The 14,965-nt window shown below is 41.0% G+C and overlaps 1 protein-coding gene across 1 annotated transcript; it reads left to right on the top strand.

Moving 5' to 3' along the window:
- The first annotated feature begins 289 nt into the window (after positions 1-289).
- commd2 (COMM domain containing 2) lies at positions 290-12,520 on the top strand. The gene is made up of 6 exons (XM_068320026.1): positions 290-420; positions 1,549-1,626; positions 4,406-4,488; positions 9,213-9,287; positions 9,365-9,463; positions 12,258-12,520. The coding sequence occupies exons 1-6, from the start codon at positions 354-356 to the stop codon at positions 12,456-12,458; spliced, it is 603 nt and encodes a 200-aa protein (XP_068176127.1). The 5' UTR covers positions 290-353; the 3' UTR covers positions 12,459-12,520.
- The last annotated feature ends 2,445 nt before the right edge of the window (positions 12,521-14,965 follow it).

Raw genomic sequence — 14,965 nt, forward strand, 5'->3', positions numbered from 1 at the left:
AAAATAATCCAATAAGCCCTAATAACCTAATTATAAAATAAGTAATGTTAAAAACTTAATTAACTGAATCACCTGAGGGTTACACAACATATAACAATTTTTATTTTTTAATTTAAAAAAACAAACAAAAACTTATGTTATATGTTGATTAACCAGTCAGTCTGCGCTTCCATTCACTTTTTTATTTTTAGACGCACGTCGATGTTTGTATTTACAGTATGTATCGCTCTGGTTAGGAACGATGCTCAGTGTCTTTAAATAAAGATTTTCTTTAAAAAAACAGAAAAACTTCTGGTCAGCGTTGACTTCCGGGTTGATCGACGTAATTGTTCCTGGCGGTTACGAAGTAGAAGATGTTGCTCGTTCTGTCTGAGGACCACAAAGAACACCTGGCTTTCCTGTCGAGAGTTGAACACGCAGGTAATGTTTCTCTGCCTTCATCACCCGAGGATCGCTTCAATGCGTCAGGCCTCTAAAGCCGGATGTAGACTGTCGCCATCATTAAACGGAAACCCTCAAAGCGGTGCTGTTTGTTACGCAACTTATCAAAACAGCATCCAAATTAAAAACCAATGAAATTCTGAGTCTCCTGTGAACAGCCGTGAATTCCAGGTATGTTATCATCCCAGGAAGTCAAATGGACTCATGGAGACAAGTTCACAGGAAGAACTGTCAATTATCAATTTTGTCCTGGAAGAAGCGTGTCCAGGCAGGATGGAACGGGTGGAGGAAGGTGTCAGGTGTGATAGAAGAGTTTCAGCTAAAATGAAAGGAAAGGTGTACAAAACTGGTGAGACCAGCGATGTTGTTTGGTCTAGAGACAGTGTCACTGAGGAAAAGACAGGACACAGAGCTCGAGGTAGCAGAGATGAAGATGCTGAGGTTCTCTCTGGGAGTGACCAGGATGGATAGGATCAGGAATGAGTACATCAGAGGGACAGCACATGTTAGAGGTTCTGGAGATAAAGTCAGAGAGGCCAGACTGAGATGGTTTGGACATGTCCAGAGGAGAGATAGTCAATATATTGGTAGAAGGATGCTGAGTTTTGAACTGCCAGGCAGGAGGCCTAGAGGAAGACCAAAGAGGAGTTTTATGGATGTAGTGAAAGAGGACACGAAGGTAGTTGGTGTGAGTGAAGAGGATGCAGAAGACAGTTAAATGGAGGCAATAGATTCACTGTGACGACCCCTGAAGGGAAAAGCCAAAAGGAAAAGGTCAATACTGTATTATCAGAAAATATTTGTGTAGGATCAATGTCAATTTATTGTGTCATACATTGTTATGTTACTGTGCCTGTCTCTGATGTCCACCAACAGACTTTTATTTACTGACATATTTCTGTGGATAAACATCCCACACTGGATGAATTTATTGAACGAGAACATTCGTGGTTCAGATCCTGAACTGTGTGATCAAGACGGATGGATCTGCTCTTTCCAATACAACCAATGACTGTTGGAGGACATACAGAAAGACCTGCTTTGTCTCTGAAAGCCTGTAGTCATTTTGTGTTGGAGACATTGAACAACTGTGTTTTTTCCCCTCAGTGGTTGGAGAGTTTGGTCGTATAGCACTGGAGTTCCTGAGGAGAGGAACCAACCCAAAGATCTATGAGGGAGCCGCTAGTAAGCCTGTACACTATTCATTACCTAGTCCTGACAAAAACTGACTACCATAGTCCAAAAAATAATGACCACAAATGTCCTAACACAGTAGAGGTTTGTGTCGTTACAATGAACAAAGTTTGTGTTGTTGTTATATTAAGTGGTTAGGCTTCAGTTTTTGAGGCTTCAGTTTTGTGTTGTTGTTGTTGTTGTTGCGATATTGAGCCTGTAAGTTTGTGTTTTTGTTAAACTAACCCTTTATGTTTGTTTCCTGCACTTGTAAATGTGGAAAAATTAATGTGACATCATCTGATGTGTGGTGATACTTATGAAATGTTAATTGATCAGCCATTTAGTGCTTTGCTTCTGAATATTGATGAGCTTGTCACCAGCCACATCGCAGAAATGAAAGTTCCTCAGGATCTGATTCCCTGAAGAAGCAGGCGCAGCAATAATTGTGCATCAGTCAGCTGCCACCACTGACCGTGTATTAAGTGGAGTGGAAATGCCAACTTTTGTTGAGATCTTTTGGTCATGTCAGTTTGCATGCACCTTCATTTGAGTGGACAAACAACAAGATTGAGACGTGTCACTGAACTAAATGACTTTGTACAGACACGATAGGACTTGCAGTGGAAGAAATAAGTATTTGATCCCCCGCTGATTTTGACAGTTGCCATACTAAGAAATGAATTAACAGTCTCTGATTTTTATGGCAGCTTTATTTTAAAAATTATAAAAACAATATTAAAAAAATATTGAGAAATTAACATTAAATGAAAAATAAAAATTAATTTGCACGTCATTGAGGGAAATAAGTATTTGATGCCCTAGCAAAATGTGATCTAATAAAACCGTTGTTGGCAAGCACAGCTAGATGTTTCTTGTAGTTGCTTACTAGGTTTGCACACACCAGGAGTAATTTTCGTCCACTTCTTTCTTGAGATCATCTCCAAATCCTGAAGGTTTTCAGGCTGGAGTAGGGAAACTCGAAGCTTCAGCTCTCTCCATAGATTTTCAATAGGATTAAGGTCAGGAGACTGGCTAGGTCATTCCTCAACCTTGATGTGCCTCTTATGGAGCCACTCCTTTGCTTTCTTGGCTGTATGTTTTGGGTCGCTGTCATGCCTTAAGACCCATCCACAACCCATTTTCAGTGTCCTAGCAGAGGGTTTTGTTTTTTTTAATATATACTGGTTCTGATCCCCATAGGGAATTAAAGTATCTATCTAAATTAGTGGCATGCTCTAGTTAGATCAATATCATGCATATATACTGTATGTGTGTACAGACCCTGAACACACAAGCGCACACACAGGGGGCCTGTATGCATGCAGGGTAGGTAGAGTGGCGGGCAGCTCCTTTGTGGTGCGCCCATATGAGCAACATATAAGGGGGATGGTGCCTTGCTCAAGGGCACCTCGGCAGTGCTCCGGAGGTGAGCTGATGCCTCCCACTGTCAGCTTACACTCCAAGTGTGAATGGTCGGGAGCGGGAATCGAACTGCCAATCTTGGATCATTGGACGACCCGCTTACCGACTGAACTACTGACGCCCCTCACAAATCTTGGTTGTCACCCAAGATTTTGCGGTACATGGCCTCTTTCATCTTCTCATCGATGCGTTGAAGTCCGCCTGTCCCCTTAGAAGAGAAACACCCCCAAAGCATAAGGCTTCCACCGCCATGCATGACAGTAGGGATGGTGTTTTTGGGGTCATATTCAGCCTTTCTCTTCCTCCAACACGTTGAGTTGAGACCAAAGAGCTCAATTTTAGTCTTATCTGACCATAGCACCTTCTCCCAGTCCTTTTCTGAGTAATTAATATGTTCGTTGGCAAACTTGAGGCGGGCCTGGACGTGAGCCTTCTTGAGCAGGGGGACCTTGCGCTCGCTGCAGGATTTTAAAACATTGCGTCTCAGTGTATTACCAATAGTTTTCTTGGTGACTGTGGTCCTAGCTGCCTTGAAATCATTAACCAGCTCCTCCCGTGTACTTCTCGGCTGATCGCTAACCTTTCTTATGATCATTGAGACTCCAGCCTAGGTTGATTAACAGTCATGTTGTACTTCGTCCACTTCCAAATAATTGCACCAACAGTTGTCACCTTCTCATTCAGCTTCTTACTTATGGTTTTGTAGCCCACTCCAACCTTGTGGAGTTCAACAACTTTGTTCCTGACATTTTTTGACAGCTCCTTAGTCTTGCCCATGGTGGAGATGGTGGGGTATTACTGAGTCTGTGGGCAGGTGGCTTTTTACACAGGTGACAATTTGGAACAGGTGTCTGTCATGCAGGTAATTACTTCAGTGAGATTAGGAGTACGTCAATGGTTTGTCGGAGCCAACATTGGTCAAGGTTGGTCATGAATCAAGTACTTATTTCCCTCAATGACATGCAAATTAATTTTTATTTTTCATTTCATATAATTTTCTCAAATTTCTGTAATATTTTTTCTATAACCATTAAAATAAAGCTGCCATAAAAATCAGAGACTTAATTTATTTCTTAGTATGACAACTGCCAAAATTGGGGGGGGGGGATCAAATACCTATTTTCTCCACTGTATGAACACATTAGGTTCTGAGAGGTGTTCATATCTCGGGGAGCTGCTGTGTTTTCTTTAGACCATAAGCAGAGATTTACGCATGGAATATGGGGTTGGTGCAGTCTCATGGTATCAAGCTATCACATGATAATAAAGTTGTTTCATGTTCATTATTGTTTGTTCAAATAAGAACTGATGTGGTTGACCATGTGACTTCAAAGGAAACCCATAATAATCTAGTTCCTCTCTGCAGAGAAGTTGAATGTTCTTGTGGAGACGGTGCAGCATGGAGTGGAAGGTCTGATGTTTCTGATGACAGAGAGCTCCAAATACATGGTGACTCACACTGTGACACATGTGTGTTTGTAGCATGCTATGGTCTTCACTTTCTAGTGTACTATAAATATCAACCCATCCCACAGGTCAGTGGCCCTCACCAAAGGTTCCTTGAAAATGGAAAAACTTTGGAAAATAATAATTGTAGTAATTTCCATAAGTATGTGGGATCTTGACATCTGAAGTAACTGAAATATTCTAAGTGTCTGATCGGCTATCTGGAACTGATGCTCAGGAGGACATGTGGATTTAAACAGATCACAATTGGGTCTCATTGTTTGAGTAAAACTAGTTCTAATTATATAGTTGATATTATACAAAAATTTTACAAATACAATGATTTTGTTGCTGTGCTGAAAAGCCTGAATACACCAAAATCTGTAGTCAGTGTAAGATTTTTTTTATTGTAGTTACTTACACCTCAAGTAAATGCTGAACTGAAAAATTCAGCTGACTGCTAAGAAAACATTTTAAAAAATGGGAAATGAAACAACACAACAGGTCACAACAGAAATTTACCCTTAAATAATTAAATTACTAAAGAGCTTTGTTTACTTTTACATACATGGATGGATAATGTTTTTAATTCACTTTTCATAAATGGTTTTTGGGATTTTTTTAGACTAATATCAAGCAACTGAAATGCCATTACATCTGTGGCCCCTATGTTGAATACTCTGCCGAGAGTACTGTGTTTTTAAAGACTGATTATTGATAGGTGCACTCTTGAATATCTTGTATAACTCCACCCGTGTTCGCTCGTTCATTGCCCCTCTGCTTTTATTGGTTTTTATCCATAAAATTCTCTGGTCATTTTTCCTGAGTCAATAACAGAGTCCAAAACTCCACTGAAATCATTGTACTAGTCAGAAGAACACATCTAGAAACGCCACACAATGGACCTCTATCATCATGAAAATCCTAAATTCCAGCTGTAATTAAGATAAAGAATACTTTATTAGTACCAAAGAGAAATATTTTACCTCTGCTAAGTACAAATAGTCGTACAACATACTGTACGTTACACAAAATATAAGTACAAAAGACATACAAACATGATTGTGTAGACAAACACAAACAAAACCTAACAGTGTAAATAAGAGTGCAGAAATTGCACGGTAGGTCCCAGATCCCATTGGATCCCAAGCTAGATGCCCACGTGGTTGGCAGTCACGTCACCCATAACACAACAATGCAAGACACATCATCATCAACCACATGACAACATGGTACCACTTCAGTAGATCTTCAGTCCATCACCTCCCCCACACTCAGCTTCAGGTTGATGACCTTGAGACCCCCCCCTCCCTCTTTATGATACTCTCATTTTACCGTCTACTGGCATGGGGCACGTGGGAGGCCTCAGTCTTTCTGTGGAGGATCTCATGACAGCAGTCTATCACTGAAGAAGCTCCTCTGCTTGGAAAGGTGGTGTGCAGTGGGTTGCTGGTGTTCCCCAGGATTGCTATAAACTTGGACATGGTCCTACTCTCCAGAGCAGTTTCCACAGAGTCTAGGCTCCGCCCAACCACAGAACCAGCCCTGCGGATGAGTCTGTTCAGGCGTTTCATGTCGCTCTTCCTGGCACCACCACCCCAACACACAATAGAGTAAGACATCACAGTGGACATGACGAACTGGTACAACATCTGAAGGAGCTCGGAGCAGATGTTGAAGGAGCCCAGCCTCTTCAGGAAGTACATCCTACTCCACCCCTTCTTGTACCCACAGTCCCTGTTAGAGCAGTCCAGTACCAGGTACTTATAGGTCTCTACCAACTCCACCTTTTTGCCCTTAATGACTACCAATTGTGCCAAAATGGGAGCCAACCGGAAATCCGTCTAGGCCTTCCGGACCATCTCCTTCATCTTGGAGATGGTCAGTTGTAGTTTGTTGAGGTTGAATACCTGGCTGAGGTTGAATACCTGATGTAGAGACTCACCCAGTGCATCAGCACAAGTCCGAAGGAGTCTTGGGGGAGACCTGGTCCAGTCCGACAGCCTTCCTAGGACGAAGCCTCCTCAATGTTGATGTCACATGGTAAATCACAGTGTTTGTGGAGAAAGTCATGGGGGGTGCTGGTGGGTCCAGTAATGCTGGGAGTCCAATATTGTATTTGATGGAAGAGGTTCAGTGTGTTCCAGGATATGCTCCAGAGCAGGAGAGGACGTAGAGTGAGACCCAAGTGGTGTCCACAGACTGATCCATAGGGCTGGAGGCATTCTGGAATGAGGACGATGGGTTAGAGGGAGCTCTGAACTGGTTGAAAAAGCTCTTACGTACGTCAGCTTGCTCCATGCCCCCCCCCCCCCCACAAACACACACACACACACACACTGTGCAGCATCTTTTGCCATAATAGAGTTCATTTTACTTCAGAAAAGTTGTGCATCCCTGGCATGCGCTTCAAGAAAAATTTGTGCATCCCAACATGACGTTTTACAGACAACTTACTTACACTTGCTCTGGAGGGTCTAACTAACTCCTCGCTCTCACTGCAGCACGTAAAACGAGTAGCCGTCGTGTTGCCGTTTGGTCGATTTTAATAATGCAGAATCACGCAGGTGAATCTCGTGACAAGAAACTCGCGTGAGAAACTCAAAACAAAACGACTATTTCCAGGTTCGAAATTTAAGTGAAGAAAAATTTAATGGAAAAATTGTGAATATTTTTGTTAAATGGAGGTGCATTTAAAGCTTTCATCCCAGGGACGCAAGTGTCTGATTGGCTAGCACGTTGTCTGACGATGGTGTGTCCCTGTCAAAAAATGTATGCATGCAAATGAGAACATTCCCGTAACCCGTGATGGTCCTCATGCAACTCCAGATCTTCCGCACCTGGTTGTGCCCCAGCTGGTTCTCCAGCTTCTTCCTGTATGCCTCCTTGGCCTCCCTCTGGCGGTGTCTTACTTCCTGTTGGGCCTTCCCCATTTCCTCCTCGTTTCCGTTCCTGAACGCTCACTTCTTCCTGTTCAGGACTGCCTTCACATCCTTGGTTACCCAGGGTTTACTGTTGGGGTGACACTTGACTGTCATGACGGGTACCACCATGTCCACACAGAAGTTCAAATAATCCGTTAAGCACTGAGCCGACCCCTCGACATCCTCCTAATGTGATCATAACATTCCAGTCCGTGGTCTGGAAGCCTCATAGACAGCATCTCCTTTCAGTACTGCTAGTACTGCTACTGCAAGCCAGTACTGCTGGGCTGCAGTATTAGACTCGGGTGGAAGCTGTCCATAATAATGAGTTAAATTATAAATAACATCACAACATTCAAGCAGAGCAGAGGAAACCCGAGCCTGCTCGCGCATGCGCAGATCAGACAAATGAGGGCCATTAGAGTAACTATACAAGAAACATCTGATGAGATTTATATGGTGAGACAACAACTTTGTTCAGTCCCATTGAGTGGTTGACGTGGTCTTCTGAATTCATGGTGTAGAGTGATGGAGCAGACCTGACCCAGCAAAAATGACCCAAACAACATTATACCATAAACTAAGTGAATAATAGTGATAAAAAGATAAGGGAAGGTACGGTTGGTGTACTGAGGTAACTGTTGTGTGGGAATCAGATGGAATGCAATCACTTATGGACATGAAGAGGGTCTTTAGCATTCAGGGAGAATAAAGTGTGAAATTAGCATTGGGAACAGAAAGGGCAGACAGTCATGTTAGCCGCTCCAGGTTTGTATGGAAGAAAATTAATAATTCTTCTTTCAAAAACCTTGGGCTCTAATAATTCTATAGAATGTGGATTTAAATATACTGAGTAAAATTGTGAAAAACTTTCAGTTCATCCCAAAAATCAACATTTGTCCATGTTCAGAATAGACAGAAACAGAATGAAACAACTATTGTGGAGAGGGTATCATTTCTGATAAATGAAATGTTCTAGTGGAGGGTTGTTTTAATCTTAAAAATCTTAACAGGCCAAGGAAGCAGAATATCTTTGTTACAGGGAATGGGAAGATAATCACAAACAGGGAAGGCCAATAAATGCTGATGAGGACATGTGTGATTCCAACACACTGAACAAGATGTGGAGAGGTGTGTGAGACTGTCATGAAGTTCAACAGTTTCAGAGGGATATTAAAAAGGTTTTGGAATATATGGGGCATAAAATGAACGACCCAAAGATGTTTATATAAGGTTTAACAACCAAATCCGACAAGCAACATGCACTTTGGGAAATAATTACTGCTTTGGATCTGTGCTTACTGGTAGCAAAAAGTAATCTTACTCTCTTTGAAAGGACAGTAGACCTAATGTGGTTTATGGGATTAAAAAACTGTCTACAATTTACCTATAGAAAAGATTCCTATGACTCCGAATAAATTTGGGCTATTTTTTTCAATAAATGGACGATGTGGATCTAAAAAACTTGAATTTTGTGGAGAATGAGGGGAGAACTATCTTCCTTTAGCACTTAAGCATTTTGTTACATGTGAATGTATATTCGCCAAAGGTGATACAAACAGCCCTGTACTATAACATTTGCTCCAAATGTTGTCAAATCTAGTAGCACTGACAACTTTGGATTGAGATGTTCAAGCATCTTTGCTTTAGGTTTACCTTTTATCAGTATTGTGACTGATAAGAGCAAGAAAACACCTGATGAAACAGCTTTAATGGAATGCAGTAATTCTATCCTGTCCTTGTCCTCTGTGATGTCTTCCTACATTTTACTCTGGTGTGTCTGTGTTCTGTGTGTGAGTGTAGCTCTCAGAAGTGGACTTCCTAGATTCAGTCTTGGTTTTGGGGTTTGGTGATGAGCTGAACCAAATCCTGTTAAAGGTGACTTTTTTTTCTTTGGCATTATATTCATTTACTCAAGGGTAATGTTGGACTCTCACTGAGTGTTTTTCTTCAAGCTTTACCTGCAGCATCACAGTCAGATCCGCTGCATCCTGAACCAGCTGCCCTCCAACTTGCCTGCTTACCACAGCCTGGAATGGAGGCTGGATGTACAGGTGTGTGGACATATTTTCATTCAGACTGTTTATGTCAAAATACAATACCAAATCTAAAAAAGTGAGAGTTTGTCTGAAATTGACAATGTAATGATCTGACAGTCTTGTATGTCTTAAGTAAGACAATTTCTTGAACCTGAGAAAAGACATTGTTTTGTGCACACACTGAAGTGTGTGTGTGTGTGTGTGTGTGTGTGTGTGTGTGTGTGTGTGTGTGTGTGTGTGTGTGTGTGTGTGTGTGTGTGTGTGTGTGTGTGAAGATTCTGAAGTTGATGTATGTGTAGATCAACTAAAGAATTGTCTCAGAGACAATTCTTTAGTTGTCTCTGCCTTTATTGGACAGCTATACTGTCAATAAAGGCAAATGTCTGGGGACATTTGTCTTTATTGGACAGTATAGCTGATAACAGTAAAAAAAAAAGGGAGCGTGAGTGCATACATACGCATTTGAAGGCCTTGAGTGGGAATTGAACCCATTGCCACCACACCATGACTGAGGCTTCTGCACCTGGGACTCACAGTTGTGACGTTGTGTTCATGTTTGACATTGGGGGGGGGTGAGTTATACTAGAGCCAGAAACGCATCACTGTGAATGTGAACCCCAACAACCAAATCAAAATCAGAAGTAAGACATGTTATCTGACACAGTTAAGCTCCCCAATAGTCTAGAATGTCTTGTTCTTCATATTTCATCACACTTTTTCAAAGGAACACATGGTGGACACTGCATTCACATTACTACATACCTGCTCATTCCAGATGCTGGCACTATCAGATGCTAGCGACATCTGATAACAATGTATAGTCCTGTCCGTTGTTTGTTTGAAGGACAGAACATTTCTGATTTTAATCACATTTGCGAGAGGTCAAGATAAATAATCCAATCATAAATAGGTGAATAAGTGATAAGTACAAAGGATCAAGTGCTGATGGATGCAGTTCAACTCACAGAAGAAAAACTAAAAGACCCATAATCATGAGTGGAACCAGTAAGACCTGCTTGTGGAACCAGAGATACATTCTCTGTCCTCCTGTTTCAGTAGTGCTAAAGGGGTGGCAGGACAAAGACCACATTCGATCTCTGCTTTGTAGATTGCCTTTCTACTAGGTATTGTTAGGGCAATTCGTGCTGCTCAAATAAGAGTCGCTAATTGTCTCTGAATTATGAAGTACGGATACTGTATGATCAACCATTTTTCTTTAATACATATTGGTATGGAGAGTGTTACTCTCACAACTGTTGCAGCATTTTGTTTTTTATACCGTTTCAAGCCCATCCCAACAACAGATTTACATTTTACAACACAAAATGTTTACACTCTGGTTTCCTGGAAGGGTAACCAATCTTTATCTCGTTCTGTGATTGATCCTTTTTAGGGTCAGTGACATGTTCTTTATTGTATTAACAACCCTTTTGCTCATCTATTTATCTATTTGCCAAGCTGATGTTTTGCCGGAGCAGCCATTGTTTGAGCAATTCGGGCAAGAACTTTCTGCTTGGATCCTTCATCTGACACGATTGCTCTGAAGCTGGAAACTGTGTCCAGTGCCTGCTTGTTTACTTTGGTGTCTGAGAGAATGCCCCTGTTGTTGTTACATCCTGCTTCAAAGCGGTGATGTATTGTAATTGTCAGTGTTTATGTGCTTGTGATGCTTGTTGGGCAGCCTTCACTTTAAAACTTAGTTGTGGAGATGTTGACCGGGAATAAATGTTTTATGCTATAATGAGAAGTTCGTGGAGAGGCTACTGCCAGGACCTTTTGTTTTTAATTCCATTATATGCAATGCTGTGATCCTAATGCAAACTTCTCTAATACTTTTATCTTTTTGTGTTATTTATCCTTTTCCTGTACTCTTACATAGGGCAGAAGATTTTAGGTATCTCCACCCAGCTACAGTATATAGTACATATCAACAGGGAATGTTCTACACACCAATAAATAGGACATCAGTGTGCATCAGCACTCTGATTTTCAGATCTACACTCTGAGCAGTCAAGAGGTGAGATGCTGAAAGACAAGAATTAACAATCCAGTCAGAAGATAGTCTTGTCTGTCCATGTTCGAAAGAGCGCTGGCATCACATTCTTGTTGGTGTTGCTGGTCTTGTTTGTGTATTCAGAGTGAGGAGTGTTGCATTGGTGGTGTGTTGCTGATTGAAGTTTAAGCAACCATATACTGTATTAGATAGATAGATAGATAGATAGATAGATAGATACTTTATTAATCCCGGAGGAAATTGCATATATCCACTGCTCAGGCATTAAATAACAAATAATACTGGATAAACACCAGGAGAAAAGGAAACATTGACATCACAGGACATACCACAAGACATACATTACACTAACAGACAGACACATGCAGCACTAACAGGACTTATATACTAAACTATAACTAAAATATAATCAGTATAAAATTTAAAAATATTACAGTATTAAAATATAAACAGTATAAAATAAAATCTAAACAGTATAAAATTGAATTAAAATATAAAACAGTATAAAAAATAAATAAATTATATATATATATACAGCAGTATAAAATTAAATTTAAATTAAATTAAATTAAATTAAATCCATATTCAACCCCGTGCTGACCTCGCCACCTCCCCCCCGCTCCTCCTGAGAGAGTCATTGTGGAAACAGAAACAAGGTTTTGTAGAGAAGGGACTTTGTCATGTCACTGTTGCACAATCACTGTGTAAGCAAGGCTATTAAGAAAATCATACAACAATAAAAAAAGATGTTACATGTTGATTTCTCTTCCCCTTATCCTCTTTCTCTTTTGATAGTTGGCGAGTCGTTCTCTCCGTCAGCAGGTCGTCCCTGTGCTGATGATGCATCTGCTCCTCACGACAGCAGACAACAGCAGGAGAAGCAGGGTTTTTCAGACAGACCCCAGCACCCTTCTGCACCTCATCTCTACTCTAGAGGCTGCTCTAGCTGCAATGAAAACAAGTCATGCTCGACGTATATTACGTAACCTCAAATAATGCCCCTGGGACATTTTGTTTGTAATTGTCTATTTCTATTAAAACTCTCCTATATACGTGAAGACAAATCCTTGTACGCCTTTGAATACTCCATTTGTCCATCTGATTTACATACATTAATTGTAACTTTATTACGTTTTAGTAAAACTACGTGCTTAATGATATATATATATATATATATATATATATCTCCTTCTTTCGGCTTTTCCCTTCAGGGGTCGCCTGTCGGGGTTTACTGTAGGACCCAAATGCGCAGACGTCAGGTAAAAGGAAAAAATAGATTTATTTAACAATAAATGTGAAGCGATGATGAACCAGATGATCAGGCTGAACAGGTAAATCGACAGGTGAGGAGAAAACAAGCAGGCGGCTGGAAATGGTTGTAGTCCCAACAGGCAACAGACCAGAACTGGAACACGGAGAGAACAGAGTTATCAAAATAGTCAAGGTGCAAGTTCAAGTGAGCCAAGGTGTGGATACTGACAAGCAGTACAAACGAACTGGCGATGAATGTTGGAAAGCTGGTCCTCATGAAGGTCTGGAGATTGGAGATTAGTCACAGGTGTGCTGCTCTGCTGCCAGCAACAGCCACACCCAGGTAGGTGGAACTATGAGGGACTCAGAAGAGGGAGAGAGAGAGAAGCAACTGCAAATCCTGACATCGCCACAGCCAATCAGTTGCCCCCATCTAACCCTGTCTTCTGCATCCTCTTCTCTCACACCAACTACCTCTTTCACTACATCCATAAACCTCCTCTTTGGTCTTCCTCTAGGCCATATATTCACTGGCTCTCCTCTGTCCAAATCATCTCAGTCTGACCTCTTGAGTTAATCTCCAAAACATCTAACGTGTGTTTGTGTGTGTGTATTTAAAAATAGATATACTGTTTATACATCAAATATATACGCACACATATTGTATAATATATAAGGATCCTTTTGGTCATGCAGGTATTGCATTAAGCTGTAAGGTAGAGATGAAACGCCATTGATTCAATCGGTGAAAGCACACAGAACAATGTCCATTTTGCAAACAAATGAACTAAACACAGCAATGATAATATCAATAATAGACGTGACCATTTTTTACATGGAAATCATAAGAGCAAGGGTATACAACCTTAAATTGCTTCAGTGAAATATTGAGAAAATTAAAAATAATTAAAAAATAAATTGAATACATACAATGTATACATATATATCAAGCTCTCTCTTATGTCGTGTTAACAAATGTAAGCTGTATACCAAGCCAATGCCAGACCATGATGACATGCGAGTGGAGTCAGATTTACACCAGCAATGTAAATGATGATGAATTTGCACTAGATAGATATATACTTTATTAATCCTGAAGGAAATTCAGTGTAACGTGCTCACAGGAAAAATACGTAAGTACACATAGCAGTAGCTGACACAAAAAGATGTTAAATAATTGCATAAGTACACATAAGAACATAGAAGAAGCATAAGAAAAAGCGAATGAACCGAGCTATGGACTGACACCAAGGACCCACCCGCATAAAGTATCTCCACAGTGCAACCCCCGACCCCCCGTCTATTCCCTTTTGGCTGACCTTGATGACAGTGCAGCTTCAGCTTCACCCCCCTCCTTCTGAAAGAGCGGTTGTGCCCCCTGATGGCATGGGGCACAACTGTGCCATCAGGGGGCACATCTCAATGTTGAGGTTCTCCAGATGTCACACATTTACAGTGTAGTTCCCATGTGGATGAGTGTAAAAGTTAACAGCCAAACTCATTTTAAATGAAAATAGTGTCCAAGTGTTTGGGAGGGCAGTGGCTCAGCGGTAGAGCAGATGTCCTGTAGACCAGTGGTCCCCAACCTTTTTTGCGCCACGGACCGGTTTCATCTAAGACAATATTTTCACGGACCGGTCTTCATTTGCTCGATAATCGTTAATGACTCCAGGACAGCTGTAGTCTAATAATAAATCGTCCGCAGTGGTTTTATGTAAAATGTAGACATTAACAGACAATTAACAAACTTTTTACATAAATTGATAATCAACATCTCTATTTCGTCTCTGTAAACGAAATAATTATAAGAAATAATTACATTAAAAACTCGATTCAAGTGACTGCACTGATGAGGTTTATTTTGAAATTTCGCGACTTACAGTCAGTGCATTCAACACAGGAGAAATATTGATCATTTCCAATAGAAAGGTGAACAAGTCAATGAAATGATAGTAATTACAATAATGAGAATTAGTGGATGGGGACCGCTGATCTAGGGGTAACGGGAGACAATGACACCTGAAGTGTGTACCATATGTCTGCTCTACTCCGCAGTTTGGTTTTCGGTCACAGCAGAAAATCGCTTCACAAAGACAGGAGGTTGGAAATGGAAGCAGGGTTTTCGATACTTTTTGGGCGATCTCAGGATAATCTGCCTTTACTTTAATCCAGAACACTGGTGCGTTTATGGGCCCTTCATTGTGTGTGTTGATAACCTGTCACGTGACCGAGACCCGTCAAGCGGGAACAGA

Source organism: Antennarius striatus, chromosome 7 (genome assembly GCF_040054535.1).
Source record: "Antennarius striatus isolate MH-2024 chromosome 7, ASM4005453v1, whole genome shotgun sequence".
NCBI classification, from domain to species: domain Eukaryota; kingdom Metazoa; phylum Chordata; class Actinopteri; order Lophiiformes; family Antennariidae; genus Antennarius; species Antennarius striatus.

Coding starts and splice junctions, on each gene's coding strand:
- commd2 (XM_068320026.1), top strand. CDS start 354: ATGTTGCTCGTTCTGTCTGAGGACCACAAAGAACACCTGGCTTTCCTG. Junction 1,627..4,405: donor GATCTATGAGGGAGCCGCTA/GTAAGCCTGTAC, acceptor TCCTCTCTGCAG/AGAAGTTGAATGTTCTTGTG. Junction 4,489..9,212: donor CAGAGAGCTCCAAATACATG/GTGACTCACACT, acceptor GTGTGAGTGTAG/CTCTCAGAAGTGGACTTCCT.